General features: G+C 43.7%; 2 protein-coding genes across 3 annotated transcripts in view; one reads left to right on the forward strand and one right to left on the reverse strand.

Annotated features, from left to right (window-relative positions):
* The window catches only part of setd3 (SET domain containing 3, actin histidine methyltransferase), a 59,752-nt gene extending 59,292 nt beyond the window's left edge, over positions 1-460 (reverse strand). For both annotated transcript variants that reach the window (XM_023994069.2, XM_023994066.2), the window contains exon 1: positions 341-460. The gene's annotated coding sequence lies outside the window, so the exon portion shown is untranslated. The remainder of the gene's footprint in view (positions 1-340) is intronic.
* Positions 461-811: 351 nt separating this feature from the next.
* Positions 812-6,269, forward strand: ccnk (cyclin K). The gene is given in 11 exon segments (XM_023994070.2): positions 812-1,323; positions 1,581-1,662; positions 1,923-2,054; positions 2,305-2,410; positions 2,833-2,890; positions 3,134-3,303; positions 4,102-4,319; positions 4,447-4,480; positions 4,627-4,698; positions 5,729-5,844; positions 5,846-6,269. Coding segments are annotated over 11 exon segments (1,593 nt in total). The 5' UTR covers positions 812-1,126; the 3' UTR covers positions 6,254-6,269.
* Positions 6,270-12,134: the final 5,865 nt, after the last annotated feature.

The raw sequence follows: 12,134 nt of genomic DNA on the forward strand, positions 1-12,134 counted from the left end.
CAGTCGTGGTTGCAGTGTAGCGGACGAGTCCATTCATTTGCCTCGTCCAATAAACACATCGTGGAATGTGATTAGCAAACAAGCAGGCTCCCACGCTCGTTATACTGTGAACTTTGAAAAGGGAAGCAACCAGTAAAATGTAATCTGGTTGAAATGGTAAATTATAACACACATTTGAAACACGCTAGCTAGCTTGGCTCGTAAATTCGCAAGCGACGTTCGCACCGCAATGCAATAATGTAAGGTAAAAATGTAAATGGAAAGCAGAATGACTAGTAATATCAAGCAGTTAATTGCATGCAAATAATTGCTAATAATATGTTTTGCGAAACTAAGTTACCGTAAATTGAGTGCAGTAGTTCCTCTCCTGTCAAACTGCACAATCCTCTTCCACACGGTAAAGGGAGCGAAACCAAACCTGATGTTGATTTGGGCGAGCTATGCCTGGAACACCGTTTTCTAACTATTTGATTGGAGCGAAAACGTTCTATACCAACGTAAACAATGTTATATTTCTTGATTTGTATTGGCTGTTGATAGGTGTGCGCTGCTTGATTTGTCTGCCTATTGGTTAAAAATCCAACTGGCTTCGAAAATGCAAAGTTTTTAACTGGTTCTTTATACGGATTGGTTAAAGTTATCAGATTTACCGCAATTCCATTGGTCATACGAACAGTCAGTTGGCCACTCGCGAATGGAACGTTTGGCTTCGCAACATAAACACAAAACACACCCCTTCGTGGTTTGTGATTGGAAGTTTACTTTAGGGACTTAAAATTACCATAAATGGTTACGATTCAGGCGACATGATTTGTTGACAAAGATGGCAATCGACGATCTTAAAGCGAACAACGTGTCCGCCCAACTTGATTGTTTCATATTTTGATGAATTAGATATGGCGCGGTAGACGTCAATACGAGTGTAGCTATTTTAATTGAATGGATTAAATAATTGTACGATTTCTGCAGCTAGCTGTAACTAGCGAGGTTATTCAAGTGAAAAAGAGATAGCATCGCTGTGCTACATCCCTTTCATCGCTAATTATTGTCTTAGGAAGCTGACAACGGTACAGTGTGCAGGGGCTAGTTAGCTAGCGAGGCTTCTACAATTTAGCTAGTATAGTTAATGAAAGAATACAGGGAGAATTCGATCCCTGGAAATCCAGCTGCAAGTCTGGATCACATCAAGCCATGTTGGTACTGGGACAAGAAGGACCTGGCTCACACACCCTCCCAGTCCGAGGGCCTGGACCCGGCCACCGAGGCCCGGTACCGAAGAGAGGGGGCTCGATTCATCTTCGACGTGGGCACGCGCCTGGGACTGTATCCTTCCTTCATTGATTAGCAACAAACACACACTGACTGTGTGCAAATATGCATGATCTGGTGTCTCTTTTGATGGTTTGGTTGTGTTGGCAGCCAGGAGAGTAAACTGGTGCAGCGTCATGGTTCTGTTAGAATAATGCATTGTTTGTTTGTTATTTCACATGTGCCAGATTATAGTCAGACTGATCAATGCAGCATTTTATTATCCACGTCACTGTTACAGTAACTCTTCAGTTCCTTAACCCTGTGATCAGACACTATGACACGTTGGCTACAGGGATCATATACTTTCATCGCTTCTACATGTTTCATTCCTTCAAGCAGTTCCCCAGATATGTAAGTGTTCACACTGTATCTACAACTCTTGCTTTTGACTAACTCAAGTTTAGATCCCTGTAATATGCATAAGTCGAGTTGATTTTACTGATTTAGCTTTTGACCAGACTTAGCTATGTTAAAGATGGTTTAGATGAGCCTTTTACAACGGAAGTCGTTGTCACAGGTTGAAAAGTGCTTCCCCTATTCATCTGTGGCTGTGTTATATGTTCATGCTTCGGCTGTATATACCCGGGCTAACGAATGCTATGTCTCTACAGGTGACTGGGGGTTGCTGTCTATTCCTGGCCGGTAAAGTGGAAGAGACCCCAAAGAAATGTAAAGACATCATCAAGACGGCTCGCAGCCTGCTGAATGACATACAGTTCGCCCAGTTTGGAGACGACCCAAAGGTGAGCGAATAGTGTATAAACGTTGACAATTGTCTGGATTACAAGACGGTAATACATGCATCTATGTTGGTACTATAATATTGAGGGAACCCCGTACATTGCATTAAATCTATTCATTTTAAGTTGCTAGTGTAAAGTTCTGTGACCCCTGACCAGGTAGTAAATTATATTTCCCTCCCTGGGAAGGACAGGGTCTGTATCCAAAACACTTCATGGTCACAATATTTTCCATGACTCTGTTCCTGTACAGGAGGAGGTGATGGTGCTGGAGAGGATCCTGCTGCAGACCATTAAATTCGACCTGCAGGTGGAGCACCCATACCAGTTCCTGCTCCGCTATGCCAAGCAGCTCAAAGGTACACGGATACATATGCTTGATTAGCGTTGCAAAATTCCACTAGCTTTCCTAAGATTCTCATCTTTTCAAGAAATCCTGGTTGGAATATTCCAAGATGGGAATAAGGAGGAAATCCGGGAATCCTCCAACCTGGAATTCTGGGAGTTTTTGGAAAGTTTCCAACATTTGGCAACTCTGATTTATGCTATGATCTATGATGGGCTGGCCTGGTTACCTGTTCCCTATAGTAGCTGGAAGTGTGCTGCAAAAGACAATGTGAAGGGGGTCGGCCCGATGATGTGAATCAGGCACTACAGTTCATCACAATGATATAATCCTAATCTGATCTAGTCTATTATTACCCTGTCTGAATGAAAACGACCCCTAAACTCATCCACCTCTTTCTGTTCACAGATCTGAAGTATTTCCGATCTGTTTCAGGTGATAAGAACAAAGTCCAGAAGCTAGTTCAGATGGCCTGGACCTTTGTGAATGACAGGTGAGCAGTTAAACAACCCGAACATGGAATGCTTAAATTGGCAGAACCATGGAAGAACAGCGATATCCATGTGTGTATTATAATGCAATCAGTGCTGATCAAGGATCAGGTCCCCCTTCTTATTGATTATGATTTAAAAGGCTAAACTGATCCTTAATCAGAACTCCTACTCTGAGAGGCTTTATTAATATGTGCCCTGTAATTGATGCACACATGCGTCTCTCTCTCCTCTCCTCCCCCCAGCTTGTGCACCATGCTGTCCCTACAGTGGGAACCAGAGATCATAGCTGTAGCAGTCATGTACCTGGCTGGACGGCTGTGTAAGTTTGACATCCAGGAGTGGACGTCCAAGCAGTCTTCACGGCGATGGTGGGAACAGTTTGTCCAGGATGTCCCAGTGGAGCTGCTGGAAGGTGGTACTGGCTGTTTTCTCCTTCTCTATTTCTCTCTCTCTCTCTCTCCCCCGAGCACTTTTCTGGTTTCGTATGTCATTTGTGTTAGGCTATTTTTAGACTTTAAAGACAAAAGAATGCCTCTTTCAAGGTTCTCTTTCACACCATTTTTGATTAACACTTAATTTTGTAGACTGTTTGCTTATTGCCGTGTTATAGAGCCCCACAGTGGAGGAGTTATAATACCCATAACTTGGCGGTCAAACAGGGAAATGGTTCCAATCATTTTTCCAAATCAAATTTATTTATAAAGCCCTTCTTACATCAGCTGATATCTCAAAGTGCTGTACAGAAACCCAGTCTAAAACCCCAAACAGCAAGCAATGCAGGTGTAGAAGCATGTGGGCTCGGAAAAACTCCTTAGAAATTGCCAGAACCTAGGAAGAAACCTAGAGAGGAACCAGGCTATGAGGGGTGACCAGTCCTCTTCTGGCTGTGCCGAGTGGAGATTATAACAGAACATGGCCAAGATGTTCAAATGTTCATAGATGACCAGCAGGGTCAAATAATAATAATCACAGTGGTTGTCGAGGGTGCAACACGTCAGCACCTCAGGAGTAAATGTCAGTTGGCTTTTCGTAGCCGATCACATTCCACCATACATTTTTCCTAAAGGGGATTTTAGAAATACTTCAAATAAGGGCTGTGTTTTGTGTTGGCTGGCGTGATGTTTTGATAACCATACTGTGGTACTCTATCATTTAGATCCATACTTATGAAATGCTCTTCTCATTAATGACTTCCTCCTCTGCTCCATAGACATCTGCCACCAGATCCTAGACCTGTACTCCCAGGGCAAGCAGCAGATGCCCCAGACCCCCAGCGATAAGACCCCGCCTACCCCCGTCCCCACCCCTACCCCTCAGCAGCTGCAGGCCCTCTCCCAGCCCCCGCTCCCCMSYCCCCCCSTCCCGCCACCACTCAGCAAGAAGGTCTCGCCCCAGACCAGCCCTCCTCGCCAGCTCAAACGAGCCCACGTGAGTCTGACACCCAGTTTAAAGGTTCTTGTGAGGGCAGGCACCATGTTATTTTCATTACCGCAGGCACTAAATTGAGCTGTTTTCGTTTTTGACACCCATTTCCCTTGTTGATGTCGTTGTTTAGGTATCGTCTCCTAAAGAAGAAAGCCAGGCACCTGGTGAGCACAACCTTTTCTCTGGCTGAGACAGTAGATTAATCTATTGGAAGCGTATGGCTGCCAATATTCATTTTTAAAGGATTCATAACAGTAGGTATGTTAGAGTATGACTTATTGCGGTCTCTCTCCATCTCTCTCTTCTCCAGAGCCAGTGGGCTCTAAGATCCCCAGGCTGGAGCCTCCCATGCCCCCTCTACCCACATCACAACCCCCCTCAGGTGAGTCCCCTACCCTGGTCCACTCAAAAGACCACCACGCTAATACCCAGATTCACTAAGCCTCTACACCAGTGCAACAACTTCCGCACCTGTTGGTTTCCAGAGGGAATATCCATAGATCGAAATGTAAAAGAAAGCTCAAGGAAATAGATCCTATCCTGAAGTTTTATGAAGACAGTCCCATGTCCATTAGCCTTATTGTTTTTCCTTCTGCTATTCTCGTATGGGAAATACTTATTGCACAGTGTAAGAATTGATTTGGTGTAAATGCTCCACAGATCTGTCCACTCCACTCCGTACTGTAACGTCTCATGTTGCTGAATATATTATTGACACATGGCATTCCTGCTAAGTAGTTGAGAAGCCCCTGCGAAAGCCCTTGGGATGTGTCCCAAATGGCACCCCATTTCCTACATAGTGCACTACAGTAGACAGGGAATAGGGCCAATTGGGACACAACCTCTGAGAAGCCCCTGGTCCCCTCCAGTCTGTCCCCTTAGCCCCCGAAAGAGCTAGCTGAGCTGGGGAGGAAGAAGTGGTTAGCTGCTGGTATTAACTGGTCTGCTCTGACTTCTCCTCTGATTGGCTGAGAGAAGAGAGGCGTCTAGGCCAGGCTTAGACCCTCAGTGACAGGTTAGATGATGCAGAAGTACTGTATGATGAGCACTTATTAGATTCGACATCAGACTTAGTGTAGGAGATTCCCTGTAAGCCTGCAGGTTAAAATCACAAGCGTTTAGATAGTTAGGGGATACTTAAGCAATAAGGCTCTAGGGGGTGTGGCATATGGCCATGGTGGACAGGATATAACCCCATCCTTCTGCTACTCTACTGTATGCCTTGTCTGACCTCTCTACCTAATCTGATAATGACCTTATCAGCTGTTAAACCACTCTGCTTTCGAAACAGCACCGTTCGCTAGACAGCTTTGTTTACGTGACCCGTCTAGGAAGGGGGTGTGTTTGTTAGCGGTTAAGTGGTTTGATTCAGTTGTTTGTCTAAGGGTTCTCTAATTCTCTTCTCCCTGTAGACCGCAAGCCTCCAGCCTCCCTCCCCTCCGCCCCTCTCCCAGGAGAGACAGACCCAACTGGGGCAGGAGGCCCAGCGGAGCCCCCTAAAGGACCTCCACCTCCCCCCCACTCAGCCTCCCTCACCACCTCCCCCGCTTCCCCATCGCCCCCCTCCACCACCCCCATCCAGCTACATCATGGGCATCCCCACCTCCAGCTCCTACATGTCAGGAGAGGGTTACCAGAGCCTCCAGTCTATGATGAAGACAGAGGGGCCGTCCTACAGCACCATCCCCCCATCCTATGGCCCTCCACTGGCCTACCACAGCCACGTCTACCCCCCTAACGCCCCACCGCCTGGTCCTCCACTTTCCGCCTCCTACCCTCCACCCAACCTCCCTCCACCCTCACCCGCCTACCCCCCGCCGGGGTACAACCACAGCTACCCTCCCCTTCCACGTATGCCCCCGGGACACGGGGACTACCTGCCTGGGATGGGCGTCCCTCCCAGCAGCTATCCCCCACACCCTGGAGGACAGAGCTAGGTACCCCCTCCACTGCCCCCTGGCATGCCCCTCATCGATGGCCTGAGTTGAGGAGCTTGGATGAGGTGGGGGGTGAGACTGGATGTGCCAAACCAACACTAGTCCTATTACAGCAGACAGGAGTCTCCAGTGTTACTGACAGGCAGCTTTAGTGATGGAGAAGTTAAAGCAAGGCCAGTTGAGGAGACCGGCCTCATGTACTCCCTGTAGTTTTCTGAAGCTGTCATCTTACGGTTGCAAAATTAAATACTGTTCTCAGATTTTCCAGAAATCCCGGTTGGAACATTCCCGGAATCGTAAGGAATAACCAGGAAATTTGGACTCCTCCAAACGGGATTTCTGGAAAAACGTAGGAATTTGGGGAACGTTAACAGAATTTTGCAACCCTACATCTCCAACAAGCCAAACAGCACAGCCACACCTCATCAAGAACCAACCATTAACTTCCATTGCACAAGTTAGTTAGTGTGAAATACATCATGTGGTGTGTTTGTTGTACAATGGCTGTTTTTATATTAGCCTTTTAGTAACATGTTTGTCATTTTTTTATATGAAAACTTTTAGGTTAGCTTGCTGTACAAATGTAGGAAAGAATGGTGGGACCAAAAAGGAAAATGGCAGCTCCACTCGAACCATTCCATGGCTTGGATGTACAGTATCTTCCACATGCATTCCTTTCTGTTTGAAACACACTACTAAACCAGTATTATATTCTAATGTCAATGAATAGTCTACCATTGTAGCATTGTGCATGGACTGGAACATAAAGACACACTTGCATGATGCACACACAGGACAAACACACTCACACACTTTAAATAAACACACCTTTTTATGGGTGTTTGGACGTTTTGCGTTTTGTTGTTGAAAAAAGTATGTTTAATGCTTGCACACTCTTAGGAAAAAAAGGTGCGATCTAAAAGGATTATTTGGCTGTCCCCATTGAAGAACCCTTTTGGCTCCAGGTAGAACACTTTTGGGTTCCATGTAGAACCCTTTTCACAGAGAGTTCTACCTGGAACCAAAAGGTTTCTACCTAGAACCAAAAGGGTTCTGCAATGGGGACAGCCAAGGAATCATTTTGGGAACCTTTTTTCTAAGAGTGCAGCACTGCCATGAATTAATGGTTTAAAATAACTTTTTTTAAATGTTGAAGTTGTCTTTTCATTATACCTTGTGTACTTCCATTGTTACTTCGTTTGTTTGTAATATGTGAAACGTTACTCTAAGCAAAGTTACTTGGCATTAAACATTAGTTTTTTTCTAAAGTTGTTCATTTATTTTTTCAATGTATGTGACAATAAAAAATATACAAAAATAATCCTATTTGTACCCTGTTGTGTACATGATTCCTATAGTCTTTCACCCATGCTTCTTGTCGTTAGATGGATTAGCCAGTAGGAGGCAGCCTTGTCAAGCCATTTAAATTGAGGCCCAGAATGAACACTTTAGTAAAGGCATCCTTCCTCTTCCTTACATTTGATCAAGGTTGGTTGTTAGCCATCTCTTCTATTTATCAGTGGTGTAAAGTACTGATGTAAAAAATACTTGACAGTACTACTTAAGTTGTTTTGGGGGGTATCTGTACTTTACTATTTTTACTAACTACATTCCTAAAGAAAATAATGAAGTACTCATTACATGTTGAATGCTTAGCAAACAAAAAATGGTCCAATTCACACACTCACATCAACATCCCTGGTCATCCCTACTGTCTCTGATCTGGCGGACTCACTAAACACGTGCTTTGTTTGTAAATTATGTCTGAGTGTTGGAGAGTGCCCCTGGCTATCTGTACTTTTTTTTTAAAACTAACTGCTGTCTGGTTTGCTTAATATAAGGAATTTGAAATGATTCATACTTTTACTTTTGATACTTAAGAATATTTAAAAACAAATACTTTTAGACTTTTACTCAAGTTGTACTTTACTGGGTGACTTTCACTTGAGTCATTTTCTATTAAGGTATCTTTACTTTTACTCAAGTATGACAATTGGGTACTATTTATGTGTAAGTATGTGTATATACAGTACCAGTCAAAAGTTTGGACACACCTACTCATTCAAGGGTTTTTATTTATTTATACTATTTTATACATTGTAGAATAATAGTTAAGACATCAACTCTATGAAATAACACATATGGGATCGCGTAGTAACCAAAAAAGTGTTAAAGAAATCAAAATAAACTCAGCAAAAACAAATGTCCCTTTTTCAGGACCCTTTCTTTCAAAGATAATTCGTAAAAATCCAAATAACTTCACAGATCTTCATTATAAAGGGTTTAAACATTGTTTCCCATGCTTGTTCAATGAACCATAAACAATTAATGAACATGCACCTGTGGAACGGTCGTTAAGACACTAACAGCTTACAGACGGTAGGCAATTATGGTCACAGTTATGAAAACTTAGGACACTAAAGAGGCCTTTCTACTGACTCTGAAAAAGACCAAAAGAAAGATGCCCAGGGTCCCTGCTCATCTGCRTGAACGTGCCTTAGGCATGCTGCAAGGAGGCATGAGGACTGCAGATGTGGCCAGGGCAATAAATTGCAATGTCYGTACTGTGAGACGCCTAAGACAGYGCTACAGGRAGACAGGAYGGACAGCTGATYGTCCTCGCAGTGGCAGACCRCGTGTAACAACACCTGCACAGGATCGGWAYATCCGAACATCACACCTGCGGGACAGGTACAGGATGGCAACAACAACTGCCCGAGTTACACCAGGAACGCACAATCCCTCCATCAGTGCTCAGACTGTCCGCAATAGGCTGAGAGAGGCTGGACTGAGGGCTTGTAGGCCTGTTGTAAGGCAGGCCCTCACCAGACATCACCGGCAACAGCGGGCACAAACCCACCGTCGCTGGACCAGACAGGACTGCCAAAAAGTGCTCTTCACTGACAATTCGCGGTTTTGTCTCACCAGGGGTGATGGTCGGATTCGCGTTTATCGTCGAAGGAATGAGCGTTGCACCGAGGCCTGTACTCTGGAGGGGGATCGATTTGGAGGTGGAGGGTCCGTCATGGTCTGGGGCGGTGTGTCACAGCATCATCGGACTGAGCTTGTTGTCATTGCAGGCAATCTTAACGCTGTGCGTTACAGGGAAGACATCCTCCTCGCTCATGTGATACCCTTCCTGCAGGCTCATCCTGACATGACCCTCCAGCATGACAAGAGCCCGGATCTCAATACCATTGAGCATGTCTGGGACATGTTGGATCGGAGGGTGAGGGCCAGGGCCATTCTCCCCAGAAATGTCCGGGAACTTGCAGGTTCCTTGATGGAAGAGTCGGGTAACATCTCACAGCAATAACGGGCATTTCTGGTGCAGTCCGCGAGGAGGAGATGCACTGCAGTACTTAATGCAGCTGGTGGCCACACCAGATACTGACTGTTACTTTGATTTTGACCCCCCCCCCCTTTGTTCAGGGACACATTATTCAATTTCTGTTAGTCACATGTCTGTGGAACTTGTTCAGTTTATGTCTCAGTTGTTGAATCTTATGTTCATACAAATATTTACACATGTTAAATTTGCTGAAAATAATGCAGTTGACAGTGAGAGGATGTTTCTTTTTTTTGCTGAGTTTATGTTGGGTAGGTTACTTTCTAAATGTAATCCGTAACAGTTACTAGTTACCTGTCCAAAATTGTAATCAGTAACGTAACTTTTGGATTACCCAAAATCAGTAACATAATCTGATTGCAGTTACTTTTAGATTACTTTCCCCTTAAGATGAATTAGAAGAAGACAAAAATGTGTGTAATTGAGTGACATCTATTGCAGGATAAATCAATGTTAAAGTTGACATAATTGGCCATATATTGATGTAAAATTTTACTTTATGGGTTGGTTATGTAGGCTTCTTCTAATCCATCGCTTTCTACTACATATAATAATACGATTAAATTCTATCTTTACATTAAAAAACAAAATCTATCAGAATTCCAGTCATTCCAATAAATGTTATACCCCTTGATCTTCAAGAATAGGATTTGGAAATATGGAAGTATAGATTAGCCAAATTGTTTTACCTGAGCATGACCTCAAAACGAAGTACTTATTAGCCAGCCCTACTCTGTTGATTATGATTATTTTGTTGTCATGGAGGACTGATTGGGCTCATTGATTTGAGTTGCAAAATAAATGCTGCGCTCATGGAATGGCATGCTTTGAGCACTACTGAAAAGTGCTATTTACACGTGAAAAATGTATGCCATATGCTGCATTTGCTATAGGCCTATTGTTTACCTTATTGTTGGTGCCACTTTGATACCTTGATAATATGCAGCTGTTTAAAGGGCAAATCCACAGATGAAACAATAACAAAATAATCGCCCCGCCTCTGTTTTGTGTATATATGTGTATATATATACATACAGTACCAGTGCTGAATGAACACTTTAGTAAAGGCATCCTTCCTCTCTTCCTTAAATTTGAAGGTTGCTTGTTAGCCATCTTTTCTTTTTATGCGTGTGTGTGTGTGTGTGTGTGTGTGTGTGTGTGTGTGTGTGTGTGTGTGTGTGTGTGTGTGTGTGTGTGTGTGTATGTTGCTATACAGTTGGGAAGTCGGAAGTTTCATACACTTAGGTTGGAGTCATTAAAACTCGTTTTTCAACCACTCCACAAATTTCTTGTTAACAAACTATAGTTTTGGCAAGTCGGTTAGAAAATCTACTTTGTGCATGACACAAGTCATTTTTCAAACAATTGTTTACTGATAGATTATTTCACTTATAATTCACTGTATCACAATTCGAGTGGGTCAGAAGTTTACATACACTAAGTTGACTGTGCCGTTAAACAGCTTGGAAAATTCCAGAAATAATGTCATGGCTTTAGAAGCTTCTGATAGGCTAATTGACATCATTTGACTTAATTGGAGGTGTATCTGTGGATGTATTTCAAGGCCTACTTTCAAACTCAGTGCCTCTTTGCTTGACATCATGGGAAAATCAAAAGAAATCAGCCAAGATTTACAAGTCTGGTTCATCCTTGGGAGGCAATTTCCAAACGCCTGAAGGTACCATGTTCATCTGTATAAAAAATAGTACCCAAGTATGAACATCATGGGACAACGCAGCCATCATACCGCTCAGGAAGGAGACGCGTTCTGTCTCCTAGAGATGAACGTACTTTGGTGCGAAAAGTGCAAATCAATCCCAGAACAACAGCAAAGTACCTTGTGAAGATGCTGGAGGAAACAGGTACAAAAGTATCTATATCCACAGTAAAACGAATCCTGTATCAACATAACCTGAAAGGATGCTCAGCAAGGAAGAAGCCACTGCTCCAAAACCGCCATAAAAAAGCCAGACTACGGTTTGCAACTGCACATGGGGACAAAGATTGTACTTTTTAGAGAAATGTCCTCTGGTCTGATGAAATAAAAATATAACTGTTTGGCCATAATAACCATTATGTTTGGAGGAAAAAGGGGGAGGCTTGCAAATGATAGTCCCACTAAGCGCAAACCAGATGGGATGGCATATCGCTGCAGAATGCTGTAGTAGCCATGCTGGTTAAGTGTGCCTTGAATTCTAATTAAATCACCAACAGTGTCACCAGCAAAGTACCCCCACACCATCACACCTCTTCCTCCATGCTTCACGGTGGGAACCATCGTGCGGAGATCATCCGTATCACAAAGACACAGCGGTTGGAACCAGAAATCTTACATTTCATCAGACCAAATGACAGATTTCCACCGGTCTAATGTCCATTGCTCGTGTTTCTTGGCCCAAGCAAGTCTCTTCTTATTTTTATTGGTGTCCTTTAGTAGTGGTTTCTTTACAGCAATTCGACCATGAAGGCCTGGTTCATGCAGTCTCCTCTGAACAGTTGATGTTGAGATGTGTCTGTTACTTGAACTTTGAA

The sequence above is a fragment of the Salvelinus sp. IW2-2015 genome, linkage group LG9 (assembly GCF_002910315.2).
Source record: "Salvelinus sp. IW2-2015 linkage group LG9, ASM291031v2, whole genome shotgun sequence".
NCBI classification, from domain to species: domain Eukaryota; kingdom Metazoa; phylum Chordata; class Actinopteri; order Salmoniformes; family Salmonidae; genus Salvelinus; species Salvelinus sp. IW2-2015.